General features: G+C 55.0%; 2 protein-coding genes across 3 annotated transcripts; both read left to right on the top strand.

Annotated features, from left to right (window-relative positions):
- The first annotated feature begins 890 nt into the window (after positions 1-890).
- On the top strand, positions 891-5,641 carry ASB12 (ankyrin repeat and SOCS box containing 12). Of its 2 annotated transcripts, none has more exons than XM_051791492.1 (3): positions 891-986; positions 3,178-4,026; positions 4,677-5,641. In XM_051791492.1, the coding sequence occupies exons 2-3, from the start codon at positions 3,213-3,215 to the stop codon at positions 4,808-4,810; spliced, it is 948 nt and encodes a 315-aa protein (XP_051647452.1). In that variant the 5' UTR covers positions 891-986; positions 3,178-3,212; the 3' UTR covers positions 4,811-5,641. The 2 variants fall into 2 exon arrangements, with proteins under 2 accessions (XP_051647452.1, XP_051647462.1); XM_051791502.1 differs by lacking the exon at positions 891-986 and adding an exon at positions 2,424-2,526.
- A 1,687-nt stretch (positions 5,642-7,328) lies between these two features.
- AMER1 (APC membrane recruitment protein 1) lies at positions 7,329-16,603 on the top strand. The gene is made up of 2 exons (XM_051790416.1): positions 7,329-7,504; positions 9,247-16,603. Exons 1-2 carry the CDS (start codon positions 7,355-7,357, stop codon positions 12,433-12,435), a joined length of 3,339 nt encoding a protein of 1,112 aa, XP_051646376.1. The 5' UTR covers positions 7,329-7,354; the 3' UTR covers positions 12,436-16,603.
- Positions 16,604-21,999: the final 5,396 nt, after the last annotated feature.

The following is a 21,999-nucleotide window of genomic DNA, read 5'->3' as shown; positions in this document are numbered from 1 at the left end:
CCAAAAGTCTAAACGCAATCAATACTGAGCATTTCCCTGCTCTTCAGCAGGGCCCACAAACCAGGTGGTGGTAACATGGGGACATCATACATTTTGCAGAGCCCCCTGATTTCACTTCTTGCAGCAGTGGAGATTTTTCTGCTGGACAATTTGGTTCCCCTCTCATTATCTTGTGCCACTGATAACTCTGCCTCAAACTGCCAGGCTGTTCCTGCTCCACTGCCGAGGACTTGGGAGAAGGCTTCAAGGGAACTGGATAAAATACAATTACACTTCCCAGCTGACAGCTTTTGATAAGAGCCCCAGTGCTGTTTTCTGCTCCTTTTGTTTGCCCTGTAAAGTTTCCTGCCTTCCTCTCTGCTGCTTAATTTTACAAAGCCATGGCTGTGGTTCCTTCTGGCAGGTGCATCCAGGGGAGAAGAAGTAGGAGCACCTCAGGAGGGAAATCTGGACTGTCTTCGATGGCATTTGTTCTTCTAGTGTTTAATAAGCAATTCTGGATGATGCAAATGGCCATTTTTGTTGCTGTGAAAGGGGAGAAGGTGGTTAGGAGAGGGTTTAAGAGGGAATTTGGGTGACTGGCAACCCTGGCAGGGGACCCCAAACTGCCCAGTTCCCTGTGATTCCTTTGAGGAAACAGTGAAGCAGATGCTTTGTGTCTGCTCAGATGGGTCAGGCAGCCCCCAGCACCTGTCCTAGCCTCCCCCCACCTCACTGCCCTCACTATATTTACCCAGGGGGAACTTTCCAAGAATGGAAGTGGTAAGATAAAACCCCTGAGGGGCTAAAATTAGCCCCAGGCCCCGGCCCTGTCCTGCCGTGGCATTTCAGCTGTGAGCTCTGAGCCTGCTCTGGTCACACAGAGCAAGTGGCCATCCCCAGCAAGGTCCCCTCTCTTCTGCTCCTGGTTTTGGGTTCAATCCACAGGAGGACTCTTCATGGGACCCCCAAGGCCTCAGGTGCTATGAGCATCCCCCCCTCCCCAGGTAAGGCAGCAGCTCCAGGACCCCCCGGCGGTGGGAGATGGGAGGTACCTGAGAACCAGCTGTACAAGTGGGTTCTCTGTCACAACCTCTTTTTGGGGGGGTCTGTGGGTGCCTGGACAGCTTCTTCCAGCTCAGGACATGACAACTTTCTCTGAGGGTGGGGAGGCCCTGGCCCAGGTTGCCCAGAGAAGCTGTGGCTGCCCCATCCCTGGAAGTGTCTAAGGCCAGGTTGGTTGGGGCTTGGAGCAACCTGGGCTAGTGGGAGGTGCCCCTGCCCATGGCAGGGGGCAGATGGGATGAGCTTTAAGGTTCCTTCCACCCCAAACCATTATGGAATTCCATGAACTCTAGTTTGGGCTCTTCTGGTTGAAGAGCCTCTGTGAGCTCCTCACAGAAGTACTTTCACTGTCCAAGTAACCTTCCTTTGGAGATCCTGTTTGTGTGTTCAGGAAATGTTACAGCTGCTCTTTTACTTTTCCACACTGTTCCCCTTGGAAATATAACTTGTAATATAACTTTCTTTTTGAACCAAATCTGCAATAACCCCCCCAAACCCAATTAGCCATGTGTATGGGGTGATCCCAAAGCTCCAGAGCTCATTATCAGCGTGTCTAATGAATAACAGCAATGCTACAATTCCATATATTTCTATATAAATTGGGACGTGTGGAAGCCCAGCAGAGCTTTGCTGTCGCTCAGAGCCATCAGATTTGTCCCACTTCCCCCAGCTGTGCCATGGCCTGGCAGAGGGTTACTGGGAGCTCGGGGGCGGATTTGGGACGGCCCCCCGGTGGCTGCCCCGTCGTTTGCAGATCGAGGTTAATTGCTCGAGGTGCAGCTCTTTGGCTCCTCCGAGGGCGGAGCAGAGACCGAGCTCTGCCTCTGCCGCGGAAACACGAGATGCCACAGGGCTGCCGAGAAATTCCTCTGCCCATCCCATTTCCAACTGGGACATCACATTCCTGTCTCTTGCTGCACTGAGGCCACATCCTGCACCCAGAGCCCGGCAGTCGTGAGGGGGGGGGGGGGGGGGGGGGAGTTTCAATCTCTGCTCAGTATGATCAGCTCAGCATCCCCCCTTCCTCCCACCACCCCAAACCCCTCACTACTAACATCCCAGACCCAGCAATGTTCCTTGGGCTGAAGGAGGAGAGGGGAAAACTGTGGAATTCTAATGCTGTCATCGTTTTGGGAAGGGAGAAGCTGAAAGGTGTTTGATCCCTAATCAAACCAACTCCCTTCACATTCACCTCATCCTCTGTTTTGAAACCCAAGTCCTGTAAAAACTGGCAGGGGTTAAAAACCTTCCAACACTGCCAGCTTTTCATCCGGGTTTCCTGAAACACTTGGAATTGCAGGTGCTGGTGAGAGTCCCAGGAACGAAGCAGAATTGTTTCCCACTCTTTTCCAACATGCTCTTTTCTCCCAGAGAGAACTGGATGGGGATTGCTGAGAGTTTGGGAAATGGGAGGCTTTGCCCAGCAGTGGGTGCAGGGGCCTTGCCAGATCCTGTGGCACCCAGAGTCTTCCTGATCTCCAGGTTGAGTATCCCATGAGGAATCTCTTACCCTTTACCCCCTCAGGGCTGATGGAGCCAGGCTGCGAGAGCTGGGGGGGTTCACCTGGAGAAGAGAAGGCTCCAGGGAGACCTGAGAGCCCCTTCCAGGGGGCTCCAGGAGAGCTGGAGAGGGACTTTGGACAAGGGATGGAGGGACAGGATAAGGGGGAATGGCTTCCCACTGCCCTCTGGGCAGCGTTAGATGGGATATTGGGAAGGAATTCTCTGTGAGGGTGGGGAGGCTCTGGCACAAGTTGCCCAGAGAAGCTGTGGCTACCCCATCCCTGGATGCGTCCAAGGCCAGGTTGGATCAGCCTGGGCTAGTGGAAGGTGTCTCTGCCCATGAAACTGGATGAGCTTTAAGGTCCCTTCTGACCCAGACCATTCCATGATTTTAAGGGAACATGACCCACGTACCTGCTACACCTTTGCCCTCTGTTGTTGCCTCAGCCCTACACCCACAGGATTTCCTCACGTGGTGGCAGGGCAGGGCTGCCCATCAGCAGCACCAGAACCCAATGCTCTTTGTCCATTTTTGTTTTAAATCTTCCCCATATTGTACATTAAAAATAATGCTAAAAAGCTGGCGTTGGTGTCAGGGGCTGGTTCTCACCTGCTTTTGTCATCCTGTAGATCTTTGCCTTTATCCTTTACCATGAAAGCAGCACATGGGCGACAGACCCCCAAAAATGAGCCTGATGGACATCAACAAAATGTTCTCCATGCTCCAGCCCAGGGATGACGAGCAGGAGGACGATGGGGAGAGCGAGGAGCTGAGCCGGGCAGTGTCTGAGGATGACTGTGAAACGCTGCATCGCCTCCTGTCCCAGGACAGGTACAAGAGGCTCATCAACCGCCGGAGCGGCTGGGGAGTCCCCAGCACCCCCCTGCGCCTGGCGGCCACGCGGGGCTGCGTGCGGAGCCTGCGGGTGCTGCTGGCCCACGGGGCTGAGGTGGACGGCCTAGACGTGAAGGCCCAGACCCCGCTGTTCGTGGCCGTCAGCAATGGCCACCGAGAGTGCGTGGAGGCCCTGCTGGATGCCGGGGCCAGTCCCGCAGGCAGCATCTACAACAACTGCTCCCCGCTGCTCCTCGCGGCCAGGGACGGCAACGTGGACATCCTGCGGCAGCTCCTGGAGCACGGAGCAGAGCCCAACGTCCAGGCCAGGCTGCCCCAGTGGGCGGCCAACTCAGTGTCCTGTTCTGGACCCCTGTACCTGGCGGCCGCCTACAAGCACCTGGAGTGCTTCAGACTGCTGCTCCTGCACGGGGCCGACCCCGACTACAACTGCACGGATCAGGGGGTGATCGCCCAGATCAAGGAGCCCAAGACCCTGCTGGAGACGTGCCTGAGGCACGGCTGCCATAGCAAGTTCATCAAGCTGCTCATTGACTTTGGAGCCAATGTGTACCTGCCCAACGTGCCCGTGGATGGGCCGGCACCACGCAGCGAGGGGCTGGAGCTGCTGCTGCAGGCCAGAGGTAACCTGGGGGTGGGCCCAGGGCTGGAAATAGGCACTAGGTTTGCTTGTTTAAGCTGCTGATGATTCCTCTTCCCTTTATCTTTTGCTTTACCCAGGCTTTCCTTAAGCCTCAGCTCCCTTTGCAGCATCACTTGACTACTGCCCCATCCCTGGAAGTGTTCAAGGCTGAGCTGGACAGGGCTTGGAGCAACCTGGTCTAGTGGAATATGTGCAAGATGGGCTTTAAGGTCTCTTCCAGCCCAAGCCATTCTGTGATTCTATGATTCCCACAGCCTGGTATTTCCACTCCATTGTTGGATTAAAGGCTGCTTTTCACCATTCCTCTCCTCTCTGCTGCTCAACTTGGGCTTTCCTATACTGCCTGTGTCAAGGAAAAATGCACTTATTTCCATATGAGGATGGAAGGTTTCCTCTCCAGGCCCAGCTCCTATGGAACTCGTGCTGCAAAGCTTGTGTCTGGCTCTGTGTCCCCAAACACAAGAGACCTTTGGTTTTCCTAGAATCATGGAATGCCTTGGGTTGGAAGGGACCTTAAAGACCATCTAGTCCAACCCCATCTATTTTTGATCTGTCCATGTCCTTTTGCTGGGTTGGAGGGAAGCAGGGTCTTGGGGGTGACCATCTTGTTATTCCTGTCTCCTCACACAGCTCATCCCAAGTCCCTGCTGTCCCAGTCCCGACTGGCCATGAGGCGAATCCTGAAGCAGCCTGGCCACCTGTCCACCCTCAGAGAGCTGGAAATCCCCACAGTCCTGGCCAACTACCTGCAGCACCAGCCGTGACACAGCCCGCCTCCAGGGACAGCCACTCTGACATCTGGGAGTGAAGCTCTGAAATCCATGGAACCAACAGGAATTTGTGTCACAAAGTCATTCCCGTCTCCAAAATTGGTGCCTGTGTGAAAGGTTGGGGAGGGAAGGGGCAGAGGAAACAGGACACCTCAGCTCCTGGTCTGCATCAGAGTGATGGTGGAGCAGGATCTGATTCCCTGGATCTGCCTCTAAACCTCCTTACCGAGGGATTTTTCACCTTGAGTTGATGTTGGTTGGAGAAGGGGTTGGGAAAAAGTGTGGAAGGCAGAGGGAGAGGAGCAAAGGCTGCTTTTCCCTCATCCCCTCCTGGGGGACACAACCAGGTCTGTGCCTGCAGATTCCCCCACAATGTGGCACCTGCTGTCCCTGAACCCCCTTTCCCACGGTGGGGAGGCCCTGGCACAGGTTGCCCAGAGAAGCTGTGGCTGCCCCATCCCTGGAAGTGTCCAAGGTCAGGTTGGACGGGGCTTGGAGCAAGCTGGGCTAGTGGAAGGTGCCCCTGCCCATGGCAGGGGGTGGAATGAGATGAGCTTTAAGGTCCCTTCCAACCCAATTCATTCCCTGATTCTGTGATTCCCAGAGGGGTTTCCAAGTGTACCCTCTGTTCAGCAGGGGCAGAAGTGGGGATGGACCCAGCCATGTGTGCCCACCCTGGCTGGGAGGGGTATCCAGAGTCCCAAAACCCCAACTTATCTCTGACCTCAAACATCATCTTCCTCACCCCAAAAGTGGTTCTTGTTGTAGCTGAGGGTCTTCTGTGACTGGGTTTTAATTAAAAATGTTGCTACTGTTGCTATTAAACTCTTGTGACCCATTTGGGGGCATATCCCATATTTGGAAGAGCCCAGCAGACCAGCTGGCACCACTGAAGGGACGCAGGGAATTGCTGTGCCTGGGGAATTTCAGGATGAGCCTGGAGTGATACATCCCGGCACCACCGCCATGACTCCCCATCTCTCAAGCCTTAGACATTGGGATCATCCTCACTGGTGGAGGTGCCTTTCTGACTCTTCCCACAGCCAGGAGCTGACAGATAAACCCCAGTGCTGGTGATTCTCTAGAGCAGTTTTGGGATGCAGCAGAATGTGTTCCTGAGCGTTTATTCCATCCTGCCCTAACGGCATCCCAAAGGGAAGCACTGCCAGGCAGAGGTACGGGATTGGAGCTCCATGTCAGGGGCTCCAAAGATCACTCTCGGCCAAACACAGGACTCCTGCAGGATTTATGGGCTTGTTTCAAGGGTCCTGGGATCTATTTATCAGCATCTATTAATTAGGCTGTGAGGCCTCTCTGAAGGGGAGAATTAGGGCTTGGATATAGCTGGACAAAGCATTGGGTATTGCTCTATAGGGGAACATAATGCTCATGGCATTTCCCTCCCCATCCAGACACTGTGATGGTGATCCAATGGGAGATGGCGGGTGGGATCCACATGGGGATCTGAGGGGGCTTTGGAATTTGGGTGGTCCCCAAAAGGAGGAGGAGTTTTCAGTGCCGGGCTGCTCAGTGCGGCGTGAGATAGGGGGGAGCGAGGTATGTGAGAGGTGGGGGTGAGCCGGGGGGGTGACTGGGGGGTCAGCTGGGCGTGCAAGGGGTGTGATGGGTGGTGGGAGCTGGAAGTGGGCCACGTGGGGTTGAGCTGGGGGAGTGATGTGTGGGTGGGTGCTGGGGGGGCAGTGGTGAGTGCTGTGTGTGAAACAGGTGGGTGGAAGCAGGGTGGAAGTGATGTGTGGGCTGGGGGTGCAAGGGGTGCACAGGAGTCAGATGTGCAATGGGTGGGTGCTGGGGGTGTGAGAGGGGTGTGAGCTGGGGGGGGGACGGGTGGCGTGAGCTGAGAATGCAGTGGTCGGTGTGAGCCGGGGTGTGACCCAGGTGTGTGATGGGTGTGTGGGTGTGAGCCAGGGGTGCGATGGGTGGGTGTGAGCTGGGGGTGCGACACAAGTGTGTGATGGGTGGATAGGTGTGAGCCGGGTGTGCAGCGGTGGCCCGCGGGTGACACCCACGTGGGTGGCAGCAGCGCACACGCCACCGTCCCCCTAGAGTCACACCCTGTCACATCCGGCAGTGCTACCTGCCCCCGTGTCCGCGTGTCCGGGACCCGCGTGTCCCTCTATCACCCACCGCCCCGCGACCACGCCCCCACAGGGAGACCACGCCCCTCGGCGCAGAGGACGCCGAGCTCCGCCTAATGAGGCCACGCCCCCTTCGCCACCGAGACCACGCCCACGCCACCGCCCAGACTCACGCGAGAGTGACGTCACGCCCCATAACTGATATCCCACCGTGCAGACCACGCCCCCGAGGCCACGCCCCATAACTACGAGTCCACGGCGACGGCCGCGCCCCCTGCATCGAGACCACGCCCATTTCACAGTGATTTCACTGCGGAGGCCCCGCCCCGCCTGAGGCCACGCCCCCTTGTCACTCTATCCAACGGCAGAGGCCCCGCCCCCGCCCTGTGAGGAGGCCCTGCCCCGCCCATGGCCCCGCCCCGCCCATGGCCCCGCCCCGCCCATGGCCCCGCCCTCGTCGTCACGCGGCACCGCCCCTGCCGCCCGAGCCGGGCGGACCCGCGGCCCCTCAGCGGCCTCAGGGCTGGGCCGGAGTCCGGCGGGTCCCGAGAGCGTCCCGGGGGGCCCCGGCGGGTCCACGCACCCCCCGCTGGTAAGTGCTGCGGGAGGATGGGGAGGGTCTGTCAGCGGGCCTGGCGCCGCCCGTGCCCGCGCCTGCGGTGCCTCTTCCCCGCGACCGGGCCCGACCGCCCCTCGCTTTCTCCTGGATCCTCCCGAAAGTTTGGGAGCGCGGCGGGGGGAGCGGGGAGGGCCGGGCTGGGGGGGCCTCCCCCCGCGGGGCTGGGCGGGCCGGGGGTCCTGCGGGGTCCCCGCCGCTGCAGTTCATTGTTGCGGTGCTTTTTTTTGTTGTTGGTTTTAAACCCTGTTTTTCGCGGTTTATTAATCGGGGCTCTTTGCCCTCGGTGCCTTTCATTTTTCTTTATTTTCATTTTTATTATTTTCATTTTTTTATTCTTCTCCAACACCCCCTTCCCCCCTCGTGCCCGCAGCCTGTGCTGACGTGGAGCCGGGGAGAAATGATTCCCAAATGGAATTTTTGAAATCTTGGCTCTGTTTCATCCCCCCCATTGCTATTTTTTCAAGGAGCCCCTGTCCAGGTACAGGTGTGGGGTCATTCCACCCCCCAGTTTTCCAGCAGCTCTGCACAGGTACCAGGTGTGGGGGTCCCTTCCAGGCCCAGCGATGCTCCAGAGACTTTGGAGGCATCTGGGACTCTGGGAAGGCTCTGGCAGAGCTGGAAAAGCCCATTTTGCCAATGGGAACGTGACCCCAGATGCACCCTAGCTGCTGGTTCCAGAGGGACAGGTGAATGTGAGGGGTTACCAGCAATCCCCGAATTCCAGAGTCATGGAATGGTTTGGATTGGGAGGCACCTTAAAGCCCATCCACTTCCAACCCCTACGGTGGGCAGTGATGTCAAATTGTAGAGGCAAAGCAACCTACACCTGAGGGAAAAAAAATAACCCTGAGATGGCAGGTTTTCTGTGGGGTTGCAGGAGCAGAGGCCTTTTGGATGTATTTTTAATTTGGGATCTCTGGCTAAACACCATGAGGAGCTTCCCTGGCCTCACACTGGTCAGAGCTCAGCCTCAGGCATTACAGCTTGGCAGTGCTTTAGGGTTTTATTGCATTTAATTTCTCCACCCTCATCTCTGCAAAAGAAACATGATTGTAATTGTTTTATTTCTCCCGTATCTGATAGTGATCCAGGATCATATTTCCAACCTACCTCTCTTCTTCCGGGATAATCTGATCAGGGGGTTCACAGTGGGTGTTTTTGATGCGATTCTCCCTCGCTGGACAGATTATTTAAAAAAAACCAGAAATCTTCTATTAAGAAAAGCCAGCATAGTAACCCAAGTGGGGTTTTTTGCTGGACACGTGTGTAGTGTGAGGGCTGTGTCCTGGTTTGGCCTCCCTCAGGAGGCTTGGCACGGGGTGTGGGAGGGTGGGAAGTGGGGGTTGGCAGGTGCCAGCCCTTCTCCCTGCTGGAGCAGCCTCTGTTTCCTCACTCAGAGGTGGCTGGTGGCCGAATCTGATCTCCCTGGAGGCAGAAATATCTGGGAAGCTGAAGGGGTTGGAGCGAGATGGCTTGGGGGTCGGACCTGCCTGTCCCCAGGGACATTGCCTGGTAGGGACTTGCCTTGTGATTTGCCTGCTCTGGCAAACTGGTAAATTTAAGCATCGCTGCATTTTGGTGGCTGGTTTCTGGGAGTGGAGGGAGCTCAGAGGCTCCTGCAGCTCCATTTCCAGCTGGTGATGTAGCCCTTCTCCCTGCGACACTTCTGGCTCTGCACCTTCCCCTCACCTCTCTCCTCTTTCCCTCTGTCCTAGGTCAGCTGTGATGAGCCCATCCCTGCTCCAGGAGGGCTCTGCTCCCGAAGCTGCCCTTCCCAGCTAGATCCCAGCCCTGCTGCCATGGAGATGGGCAGCCTGGAGGAGCGGACCTGCGGTGACCAGCGGCGAGAGGAGGGCGGGGATGCATCTCCCAAGGGTGCCAATAACTCCGGGGAGCCGCAGCCTCCGCCGCCTGGGAAGCTGCGGAAAACGGCCTTCAAGCTGTTCGGGGGCAAGAGGAGCATCTGCACCCTGCCCAGCTTCTTCGGTGGCCGGGGCAAGGGCCAGGGCAAGAAGGGGCTCAGCAAGTGCAAGACCCATGACGGGCTGAGCAGTGCCACGTCTGACAGGGCCCAACCCGACAGCCCCTTGGATGTGCATCCCGGCCCCCTGCCATGCTCCCGCAGCGCTCAGCTGCCTGGGGACACCGGAGCCAGGGGGGACTTGGGCCAGCAGGACAACTCTCCCCCTGGGAGCATCGAGGGCTGTGACAAAAAGCCCAATGGGGACAAGTCCTCCTTTCCCAGGCCCAAAAAAGGCCTGAAGGGGTTTTTTAACAGCATCCGGCGGCACCGGAAGAGCAAGGCTGCAGAGGGTGAGAGGGCAGAGCTTCCCGAGTGGAACAGGGACCTCGAGGAGCCCAGCAGTGCCCCAGGGGTAGCAGTGGAGAGCCGGGGGGCTGCAGAGAGCAGGGGGGCAGGGCCAGTCCCTGTGCCCACAGCCTGCCCGGGGGGTGAGCCTGGCTGTGGGGAGGCCCCTGAACCCTCCTGCCCTGTGGCTGAAGGGGGCAGCTCCAAGGGCGATGCAGTGGTGGTGGTGCCAGGAGATGGGGATGCTCCAGATACGAAATCAGAGGCTGACACTGCCACCTGCACTGAGTTTGACCGTGACAGTCTGCTGCTGGCCTTCCACCCAGACCTCATGGACAGCGAGCCTCCCTGCCTGCACTCCGGGGACCTGCTGAGCCTCATCCTGGGAGACGTCACCTCCCTGAAGAGCTTCGACTCCCTGACAGGCTGTGGGGACGACATCGCCGAGCCCGACATTGCTGAGAGCAGCATCTCGGTGGAGCGCAGCAGGGAGGCTGCCAAGCGCAGCTCCTGCCTGGTCACCTACCAGGGTGGCGGGGAGGAGATGGCCATTCCTGAGGAGGCCGAGGAGTACTTGCACCAGGTGTGGGATGGCAGCATGCCAGGGGACAGGAGCTACGGGGCACAGGTGTCCCGCAGCAGCCTGGAGACACACGCCTCACACGAGGGGGACACCCACCCGTACATGGGCGACCCCATGGACGGTGTCGATCTCCTGACACCCCAGAGCGACCAGCAAGAGTCTGCCCCAAACAGTGACGAGGGTTATTATGACTCCATGACGCCAGGGCTGGAGGATGAGGCTGGAGAGGAGCTCAAGAAGGACCGTCTGCCCCGGGACAGCTACAGCGGCGATGCACTTTATGAGTTTGACGCGCTGATGAGCCCCTCTCATGGGGAGGAATCGCTGTTTGAGGGCAAAGGCCCCCGCCCAGGCATCTTCAGCTACTTCATGGACTTCTGCCTCCCTGCAGAGAAAAGCCTGATCCAGCAGATGATGGATCAGAAAAGAGGAGTGATGGAAACAGAAGAGGAAGGTCTTGCGGCCCTTCAGAAGGAGCTGCTGTACTGGGAGCTGCAGAGGGAGCCGGTCCTGAAACGCCTGGATGTTTCCAGCAAGGAGGAGCGTCCTCGGGAAAAGCAGTGCATTGAATGTAAAACTAGAGCAGCCAGCTCCAGTGGCAAGAGTCAGAGTGGCCTTGGCAGTGAGCAGGTGGCCTCACACGCCCCGAACTGGGCTGTGAATGGTAGGGTTCCGGTGGCTAGAGCTGAAAATCCAGAGTGGAGGGATTTTCCAGGGACTCTGTGTCCAGAAAACTGTTACAACAGCCAAAAAGCCCCAGGAAGTTGCCTTATTCAGCTCACGAAGAACATCCTGGACCCGGATTGTGGGTTGTTTGGGGACTCCATCCCAGCCAAGGCAGGGATGTTCCCTGGCTACAGAGCGCAACCCACTCCCGGTGAGCCCCAGGTGGGTAGCGAGCCTGAGCACGCCGTGAGCTTCTCCCAGGCGCTGGTGGAGTTTGCCAGCAGCGGAACCCTCTTCTCCAGCCTCTCTGAAAGCCTGGGGAGCTCGGCCTCCAGCTCCTCTTTCACCCAGAACCTCCCCGCCCTCCCCACCATGGTCACCTTCGATGTGGTGGACGTGGAGCAGGAGGGGGAAGGGGAGTGTGAGCAGCACCCAGAGCTGAGCGAGGACATTGCCGAGGCCTTTGACGATGGCTATGGACAGAAGGAGTTGTTGGCTGAATGTGACGAGAGAATGTCCCCGGGGTTCTCCCTGGGCTCCTTCCAGAGCTGCAACTGGGGGGTGGCCAGCTTGCCTCGCCACCTGCGCCTCCACGGGCTCAGCCCCTCCATGCCGGCACCGCTCTCCATGGACCGGCGGAGCCGCTCCCTGGACACAGAGAGCCTGGAGTTCGAGCTGGCCGAGCCACAGGCTGCCCGGAGTGGCCTGCAGCCCTGCCGGCTCTGGGCCCGGCAGGAGGGCAGCAGGAAGGACTCGGGCGGAGCGCGGAGGAGCAGGAGCAAGGAGGAGGGCGAGCCAGTGGCCCTGGAGGGCGGGCTGAGCTGGCCGGGCCTGCAGCACCTGCAGCGCGGCAGTGGTGGCGGTGGGATGGAGCTCTGGGGCTTCGCTCCAGTCGGCGCCATGGAGAGCGTGTGGGACCCATCCGAGGAGCCGGGCACCGTGTCGCCTTTCCCGCCTCTCTCTGGGGAGGCTCTGGACAGGCGGCCCCAAGAGCCAGAGCTGCCCCGGCATGCGCATGCGCTCCGCCCCTCCAACCTGCCCCTGCAGCCCGAGGCACGGCGAGCGCGGGAGGCAGCGGGGTCCTACAGGTACCATGGAGAGGTCCCCAGGCTGTCCTGCCTGGTACCCCTGGGAGAAACGGAGCTGCCCCCGAGCTTCAACTTTACCTGCTCCCCAGAGAAGCGCTCCAAGGGCAAGCCCGTGGGCATCGCCCAGGGCATGCCTCAGCATCCTGGCGGGAATGCCGGCCCTGCAGAGAGCCCAGAGTGCTGCACGGAGCCCCTGAAGGGCAGGGGCACCCCCGGGCACTGCCACGGCACCACCCTCGATGTCACCGACGCAGAGTAGCTGCGGGAATGTCACCCGTCACCGAGGGGCTGCCCCAGGCAGGGTGGAAGTGGTGCAGGGCAGGGAGGGCGAGGCTGTGAGCGATCGGGGTAGGGGTGACTAATGGGAGCTGGGCCTTGCCCTGCGGGTGCTCTAGTGGGGATCGGAGGTGCCTCGGCGTTCCTGTGTCAACACTGAGGCACCTTCTGGTTTTCCAGCCCTTTCTGATGCCAAGAGCAGCAGCAGCCCCTGGCACTGCTGCCAGGACAGAAGCTGGGAACGGACCTGTTACCAGAGTGGCAGGTTCGGGATCTGGGCAGGATTGGAGCTGGGGGAACAAACCTTGGGGACACTTTTGAGAGAAATGGGGTTTCTTTTCCCCTTCTTGGTGAAATGTTTTGATTCAGACTCACTTTGAATGTCTTCCATCTTGGTGTTGATTGTGGAGCTGGGGGGAAGGATGCTGGTTGTTCCCAGGGGATGAGTCCGCTGGAAGGGGAACTTTGCAGCAACATTTTTATTTATTACTTTTTTTTCCTTGCCCCAAAGGAAAGCAGGAGCTTTTGTGTGTGCGCTGATAATGCTCTCCAGGTCCAGTTTCAATTTGCCTGGAGAGATGTGCTGTTTGTGGTGTCCCTTTCAAGAACAAAGTGTCAGTTCCTTCTTTGTTGTGGTCTGTCTTCCCAGAGTGTAATTCCTGGTGGAAACCTTTCCTGTGCTTTGTCCCAGCTCCTCGTCTCTCCAGGACCATGGGCACATGGATGAGGTCTTTGAAATAAGCTAAATTTGCATCATGCCTGTAGCTGTGAAGTGGCAGATGCTTTTACTTTCTCAAAAGGAAGTTTTGCAGCTTTTTAATTTAATTTTGTTATTTTGTGGTTGTTTTCTTTGCATAAACTCACAGGAGGGAAGTTTCATGTTTGTTGGAATGCCTAAATTGGGCTTCATGGCCTCTTCCTCTGGCTGGAGGGAACAAAAAAGCTGGAGGTTGCTGCAGGTTTGGGATTTTTCTCCTCCTCTTTGAAGGAACATGGAGCAGGGACACAAGCTGGGGGGTCAGACTTTGCCTGGGGGATCATAATGAGCTCCCGTGACATCTGTTTCAGACCGTTGGTCCTTGGGGCTTCTCCCTGTCCTCATGATCCCAAACGGCCTTGTCTCTGATCCAGACCTCCCTGTCCATGACGCAAAGCTGCCTCCTCCTCCTCCTTCCCAAGTTCTGTGTTCTGATTTTAATTCTCTTTCCACTGATGGTTTTTGTTCCCCCACCCCTTGTTGCCCCTTTCCTGCTTTTCTTTCCAGCAGAATCTGTAGCATTTAAAAAAATAATCCCAAGCTGGAAATACCAGAGTTTTTCCCCATTTGTGGAGCAAGGGATGGCTCTGCCCAACCCAAATTCCCTTTCCTGCTGTGCTGGGTCCCCCTCCTGCTGCTCTCGCCTCCACATGGATGTGGCTCCAGGGGCTCCAGCAGCAGCTCTTTGGCATCACTGTGTTTTCCAGCACAAGGAGCTGCTTTCGGTTTGGTATTTTTTTTCCCCCATGGCAAAATCATATTTGGTTTTGAGAAGAGATTCCTTCTGCCTTGTCCTTGAATATCTGGGAAGGAGCAGGGAAAAGCAAAGCCAGGCTAGGTGTGATTTTATTTCCCTGCCCAGACCGCTGAGGTGGCACAGACCTATCTGTGCATCCATGGGCTTAAACCTTAATTTTTCCTGTGGCAGGGAGTTCCTGCAGGAGCCCATCATGCCATGGGTCTTTTCTCCCATCCCTCTGTGACACCAGAGAGGATTTCCTGGGAGAAACCTGGCTCTTGGTGCCGCTCCTGAAGAGGAGAATGTGGTCAGCCAGTGGAAGGTCCCCTCGCTCCAAGGTTGTGTCTCCCCTTGTTAGTGCTGCATGTGAACAGCTGCTAATGAGTATTGGAATGTTGGAATATTGGAATCTTCTTTGCTGGGGCAGGCTCCCCTTGCTGGGAGCCAGGTCAGGACCAGGTCTCAGCCCTGCCCATCTCACCACCACCCCCAGACCACAAACCACGGGGGCATGGCGGACGTTGCCACGCACCCTCACGGCCCTTTACTGGGTTTAACTCCTGTTTTCCTTTGTTTTAGCGTCTCACCAAAGGCATCTCGTGGGTTCTGGGGCCTGTAGTTTTTGTTCAGCTGTGGTGCAGCCTTTGCCAAAGTCCTGCTGGGGGTTGGAAGTGTCTTGGTGCTACAATGAATGTTCTGTCGCCAACGTGTCTCTAGGAATAATGTTTTCAGTTGTAGGTACGTGCTGGGGAAGTTTAGGGGGAGCAATACAGCCAAGGCTTGATAATCTGACTTTATACCAAAGGTTTCTCCTCTTAATTCAATGGGAATTACATGAAGCAAGTATCTGTTGAATTACAACAAGTTTTCTAAACATTAATTTGCTGGATTAGCGGTGGATTCTGCCCCGTTAACCCAAAGAAATAAGGATTTTCAATGCAGTAACTCAGCCTGTAAATGATCACTGCAGTAGGTATTGGATTTCACTGCCTCTTCCCAAAACACCCTGGGATACGTAGGAAAAAATCTGGGCTGGATCTGGATCAGTCCAACACTGCCTTACCCGAGGAGCTCAAATTTGGGAGTGCTCATTGAGGTTTTTCATGCAAAAGGGCTTCCTAACCACAAATCAGTCTTAAAAGTCAGGAATAGCAGATTGTCTTGCCAAGATATTAAGGAAAAACTCGAGGAATTTGTCCCTTCCAGGGAAAAGTGATAAATTAGGGCTGTGCCTAAAGTGATATATTGGGGCTGTGAACTTGTGATGAAACCACTGCCATTGGGGTCAGCCTACCAAGTGATTCTGTACTGCATTTTGGGGACTTTGGGGTTTTATTTGGTTTGTTTGTTTTTATATACCTAAGAAAAATGTCGATTTTTCTCTATTTTTGTATAGTTTTGCATTTTATAATCATGGGAAAGATTTTACAGACTGTTCTTTTACTCGTGTTTGTCGTCGTTCCAAGTGGTGTGGTTTGCCCTTCCCGTGGAGAAAAGGCAATTCCTGCTGCTGCCGTGCCCATGCCCTGCCAGGAACCCTCCTGTGCTCCTCCAGGAATGTGCTGAGCCACTTCCCAGCTGGAATAACTCTAGCCCCTTGCAGCACACACACACTTTGCACACCCCACTTAGACGTCTCTAATCCTGCTCTGTCACACTCATCCAACTGTTCTTTCATTTCTTCTAAGTGTTGTTTTTAACCTGAATTTGTGGATTTTGGTGATTTCTCCCTCCAGGTGCTGTTGACCATCTCTAAAGTAGAAGCCCACAGGTGTCAGTTGGGGCTTTCCCTGCTGTCTCCTTACATTATTTTATCCAAATTTGGGGCTTTTTTTAAATCCCCGGGCATGCCATTGGTTGGTGCTTGGCAATGCTCTTTAACAGATTCCCTCTCTCTTTGGTGCTTCCTGTTTGGGCTGGGAGCTGGAATTTCACCCTCATGCAGGCAGCAACACCTGCTCCAGGCCTATGGATTGCTCCTTAAATAATCCTGGATTAGCAGGGCTGGCCACCTTGTCCTCCTTTCTCCTGGATGGGAGCTCCAGCCCAGTGCCACCTGCATTGCCAACATCACTAAAGCACCTTCCTGCAGTGATACTGCCTTGGCTTTTGGGATCAGAAGAGAGGAGAGCTTTTGGAAAGCTAAAACCAAGCCAAAATCAGATTTTTTTCCCCAGCAGAGTTGTCAATTGCTGCTGATTTGGCTCTTTAAAAGTTTTTGTTCATCGAGTTTGCCCCATTCCCAGCACAAGTTGCTCAGCAAACATTCCCGGGGCTCAGGCCCACCTTGCCTCCCACATTCCCTCTGTCCTGGAATTTTGGGCTCCCTCCTCCAGCTGGGGCCTCCTGCTCTTCTCATCCCTATTGAGTCACACTAAAGCTCCCCTTGGGTGAAGTGAAAAATTCAAATCTTAGAAAAGCCTCTCTGCTCTAAAGAAAAAAAAGGAATTGACCCTTGTCCTTAGCTGCCCCATCCCACTGCCAGGCTGGTGGCTCCTCCCAGGCGACCAACCTGTCTGAATTTTGGGGTTGTTTTTGTTTTCTTTCTGGTCTCATTGCTACTAGTCCTTTCAAGTTTTTAATGTATTGATTGTGTTTTAAAATGAATGTTCCTTTCACTGAATTCTAATGAATAAACTTCAGATTTTTAGAGAACGTTGAATTTCTCTTGTGGTTTACTTTTTTTTCCTACTTATTTTATGCTTGATTTAATATTTTTCTTTCCCTCTCCTCTCCTGTGCATTGATTATTTGCCAGAGAGGTGGATTTTTCCATGGGAGAAGGCAGCAGAGATGCTTTGGAGCAGGGCATGGCTGGTCCATAACACACAGTCCTCAAACCCTGTGCCATTAAATGATGGAAATGATGGAAAATATCCATCATTTAAGGCTCCAGCCCCCAGAGTCAGATTTTTTTCCCTCCTCATTTCTCATCCTCTGCTGTCACTAGACCTGGCTCCGAGGTAACTCCCCCCGTCTTACCTGGTACAGCAGAGGAGGGGCTGGAGGGGTGGTTTTAATGGGTTTTTATTGTGCAGTGACCATTTCTAAGGGAATTTGTCAGCGTTATTATTTAGCAGCATTAAGTTCTGTTGCTCTGGGAGTGCCTCCGGGCTCTCTCTCCTGTATCCCTGGATCCTGCTCTCCCTGGGGCAAAGGCGCTGCTGAGAACTGCAACTTCCCTGACAAACAGCTCCCATGGGCTTTAGGGAACAGCCCCTCAGTGTCCCTGGGGCTGCTGAGGTGTTCCCAAGGTGTGGTGGGATGGGGGACCACGGAGGAATTGAGAGATGAGGGAGGGATGAGGCATCTGCTCTTCCCTCTGCTCCGGCGCTGTTCAATGGAAACCCCTCTTCCTGCATTGCTCCTGTTCCACTCTCCTCCTCCATGCCCAGCCCAGGGGAATCCATGGCTGGATTTTGGGAGGAAAGCTGCCCTGGCAGTGGTGGGTATTGTGTAAGGGTGAGGCAGTGTGCTGGTTTAAAGGTAAACCAGCAGGGGAAATGAACTCAACTCAAAAGAGAGATTATAAGTCAGAATAACAATTTAATAAAATAATACAATAAGTACGATTATACAGACAAACAATTGGTTTTAACCCACAAAACCCAAATGTATAACCCAGCACCCTGGGGAATGGACAGTGCTTGTTGCAGTCTGGTCAAGAGTGGTGATTGCAGTCCGGTCGAGAGTGATGGTTGCAGTCTGGTTGAAAAGTGGTGGTCTGCAGTCTTCCTCTGGATCCCATGAGTGGTTAAAAAAGTTCCAAGACTCCAAGATTTTATATTCTCCAGTTCAGGCAGGAATGCCCAGCACTTCCCTCAGGGCGGGGAGCTCCACAAAGAGTGTGAGGACAAGAGCATCCTCCTATCTCGCAGGCCTCTTAACACCCAGTTTATAGCCTGAGGAGTCAGGCTCTATGGGCAGGTGGTGTAAATGGTTCATTGATAACAATTTCTGGGAAATGGCATGGAAGGCTATAGAATACACAGTTTTGGGTTACACCCATACAATGATGAACTGGTCCCAGCTGTTCTAACTAGGACAGGCAGGCACTGGGATCATCCTTCCCAGCCTTCCCCCTCTGGGCACCACCTGTGAGCCAAGCAGGAACTTGGATCTTGTCCTGTGTGTTCCTTGGGTACCTCCCAGAATTTCAAAATGCCCAGGAGAATCCTGCTCTCCTCAGGCAGCAATTGAATTTGTAACACTCTGTAATTAAGTGTGGAGCCTGATGAGCTGCTCCATTAATGAGTCTGGAGTGAGCCATGGGCACCCTGGGGAGGCTTTGTCTTTTCCAGCTCCATCCATTGGAGATTCCTGGCCATCCATCATGCTAGAGGGAAGGGCAAACCTCTGACTTGGTGTTTATGAGCAACCAGGGGTGTGTGTTGCCTCTCCTGCTCCTCATGCTGCTCTTTCACTGTCCCTAACCTCCTTAGGCAGGAGCATCCTCTCTGAAAATGGGGAGTTTTCATTTAACACTCGGCTCAGAGCTCCCTCTCTGCTGTCCCTGCCTTCCCCAATGTTGCATCGTGGAGAACTTTCCCGTTCCAAGCCTGAATCCATCAGTATTTAATTCTTAGAATCAAACAGGCTCCATCACAGCCGCTGGTTTTGCTCCTGGACCACCAGATGTGGCTGTTGGAAAAGCCACCCCGTGCCTTTAGATGCTCTCTAGGGACATAAAGAGCTTTTTCAACAGCCCAGTGCAAATATCCTCCTGCTGAGGCCCTGCAAGGGGGGCTCAGGGCTGCCCCTCACCCAGGTCTCCCCCTGTGCATGCGCTGCTTTTAAAATATTTTCCAATATTTATTTCTTTATATTGTTTTCCTGGGCATTCAGCAAGGAATACCCCCGCTATCCCACTGGAATAGGGAAATCCCACTGGAATAGGGAAATCCCACTGGAAAGGCTTTCCCCAGGTTGGAAGGAGCTGGGATGCAGCCTCCAGCAACACAGGAAACCCTGGTGTGGTGGGATAAGGCTGTGGGTGCCCCTCTGGGGTTAAACAAGGGCCTTTTGGCTGCTTCACCCCAGGAGGTTTGACTCTGTCACCCATGAGGATGGTGATGGTCACAGCTTTGGGGGGCTTTGCCCAAAAGAGGGGCTGGGGGAGGAGGTGAGCAGGGGTTGAGAGGAGGATTTGGGCAGCTCCATCCCTGCTCAGTCCCCAACAGCCATCCCATGGGACCCACTCCTGTGACCTCCCCTCTGTGGCGACACCAAGGGACAAAGGCAGAGCTGAGGCCACCTCTGGCAACAAGCAGAGGGACCAGCACGGGAGGAGAGGCCACCAGCCCAGTGCTCCTCTGGGGAGAAGCTCCTGATCATCCCTAATTGAATTTAGTGAGGAAAAAAACGCCCCAGGCAGGGCAGGGACAGAGGGCAGGCTCTGGCAGCCCCTGATGGATGAGCTCCCATTGTTTTCCTTCATTTTAAGCACCAGAAGGGAATCAGCTGGGAAAAATGGGATGTGGGGCTGGGTCAGCGCTGCCAAGGGTGGAAACTTCAGCCAGACAGGACAAAAAGGGCTGTGGAAAGGCTGGGCAGGGGGAAGGGTTGTGCCTGGTGGTGCCTGGTGGTGCCTGGGTCATGAGCTCAAAATTCAGTCTTCAAACTCTCCCTCTTGGAGGAGAGAATAACCCCTTGGACTGTTATTCCAAGCATCCTTCCTGCATCCTGCAGCTTCTTGGATTGAAGTACATTCCCCAAAGCACTGGGATTGCCTTCCACGTCCCAGTTTTGAGATCTGAGGCCGGTAAAGCTGCCATGGCATTTTCTCTCCAGGGTGATGGCAAATCTGGGTGTCCCTGGCAGGGACTGGGGTTATCCAGGGGATTTTGGCAACGTTCATGACTGTGGGTGTTTAATACCTTGTCGTCAGTGGTGCCTTTAGCATATTCCCCTTGGCTTCAGCCCTAAAGTGGCAGCTCCTGATGGATACAGGTGACCATGTTCAAGAAGGGATGCTGGAAGCAGGAGATTGGCCAAGAGATGCTACAGAAGATGGATTTCCCCTTGTCCCTGTGTTGCTTTCTCCTTCTCCCTGCACCTGTGGCAGGAGAAGTGTTGAGCCATGGCAGGGGAGCGCTGATGATGATAACGGGATGAGTGCTTGGGATGACCCATCCCACTGGGAATGCTTCAAACCTTCAGCTTTAATTGCCTCCTAATAGACACAAATCGATTCATTTGCTGCGAACAAGTTCCCACTGAAAAAAACACGCTGGAAGTCGGTTGTCAGCATGGAAATGTATTTCACACTTTGAAGTGTTTCTTTTTCCCCCCCCTTTTTTCTCCTAAGTAATTTGAGAAGCACTGACACAACAACCACTCCATGAAGGAACATGGAGTGTGTGAGACTGGCAGGTTCCTCATAACTTCCGTTTTCCAGAGGCTGGAGAGAAACAGGTCTGGGTGGGGCTGAGTGTGGCTCTGGTGTCATGTACAAGACACTTGGAGGGGCTGGAGCGTGTCCAGGGAAGGGAACGGAGCTGGGGAAGGGGCTGGAGCAGCAGGAGCAGCTGAGGGAGCTGGAGGGGCTCAGCCTGGAGAAAAGGAAGCTCAGGGGGGACCTTCTGGCTCTGCAACTCCCTGACAGGAGGGGGGAGCCGGAGGGGGGGTCAGGCTCTGCTCCCAGGGAACAAGGGACAGGAGGAGAGGGAACGGCCTCAAGCTGTGCCAGAGGAGGTTTAGGTTGGATATTGGGGAAAATTTCTTCCTGGAAAGGGCTGCCCTGTCCTGGCACAGCTGCCCAGGGAAGGGGTGGTGTCCCCAGTCCTGGAGGGATTTAACAGCCCTATGGATGTGGAACTTGGGGACATGAGTCAGTGGTGGCCTTGGCAGCACTGGGGAAGGGTTGGACTTGATGATCTTAGAGGGCTTTTCCAACCAAGAAGTCTGGCATCCCGGGATCCCAGCTAGGGTCAGCCTATCATGCCAAGCCCAGCCTGGCCTGTTTCTTACGCCAGTGTGATAATTAGCAGCCAGTCCGTTAATCAAGGCAGTTGTCCAGGGGTTTGTGGCCATGAGGCTCTTCTGACTCCACTTCTGCTGCAGGACCTGACCTGGAAAGCTCTGCTGGATATTTAATTTCACCTTCAGCTCTCCAAATCGTGGCTTTAAAGCAGACCTCTCTGCTGTGAGTGGTGTGAAGGCACAGATGAGCAAAAGCCAACATAAATCCCAGTCCAAAGGTGAACAAAGTCGATGGGGTTAGGCAGAGGAGGGATCCACGGCTCAGGCAGGACTTGTTTAAGGTGATCAGAGCCATGGAGGAAAATATTTCGGGCAGGAAAGACCCTTGAAATGCCCTCTGAAGTCTTCAAAGATGGAAAAAAAAAAGGGAAAATAACGTTTTGCCAGAGAGCCGGGGCTAGGAGTTCTGGGATGTTCCAGGCTTGTTGCGGGAAACAAGCAGTTGGTGTTTAGTTCCTGTTTTATCACAGAGGAAGGAATCAATTCCTGTCTCATCACAGAGGGCTGGATGCACCCTGAGCACCCCTTGTGTGGGGCAGAGCTGCTTTGCCCATCGCTCCCTTTCCATCCTGGAACTCTCCTGCTGTGTAAAGGTGTGAGAGCTGAGGATCCCAGCCTGGATCTGAGAATCCCAGCCTGAATCCGAGGACTGGGAAAGGTGCTGAATCTCTGACCAGCTCCTGCCTCCCTCCAAAGATCCTAAGGCCCAGCTTTAACAATATCCATGGTCCCTCTCCTGCACATGGCTCTGCCAGACGGGATGAGCATCTGCTTCCCCTCACCAACTCCTCTGACATCCCGCTGGGATAATCCTAGTCCTTAACTCCCACCCCGGCTCAGCAGCAGCACAACACATTTGCCTTCTTTTTAAATCCCCTTCCCTGTTCCACCAGCAGAGGAACTGGAGATGGGCCCTGCTGAGAGAGGGATCCCAAAAAGAGCTGCCAAACCCTCCCACCCACCAGTGCTCAGCTCATTTGGTTGGTTTGGGGCTTTTTATAAAAGAGGGCAAAAGTGGGGTTGTTTTATTTACTTTCTGCTGGTTTTAGATTCCCCTCAATTTGCATTTTC

The sequence above is a fragment of the Manacus candei genome, unplaced genomic scaffold (genome assembly GCF_025592945.1).
Source record: "Manacus candei isolate 608988 ecotype Guabito, Panama unplaced genomic scaffold, ASM2559294v1 h1tg000003l, whole genome shotgun sequence".
In the NCBI taxonomy this organism is placed as follows: domain Eukaryota; kingdom Metazoa; phylum Chordata; class Aves; order Passeriformes; family Pipridae; genus Manacus; species Manacus candei.
The sequence above is the reverse complement of the archived record's forward strand: the minus strand, read 5'-3'. Positions and strand labels throughout refer to the sequence as shown.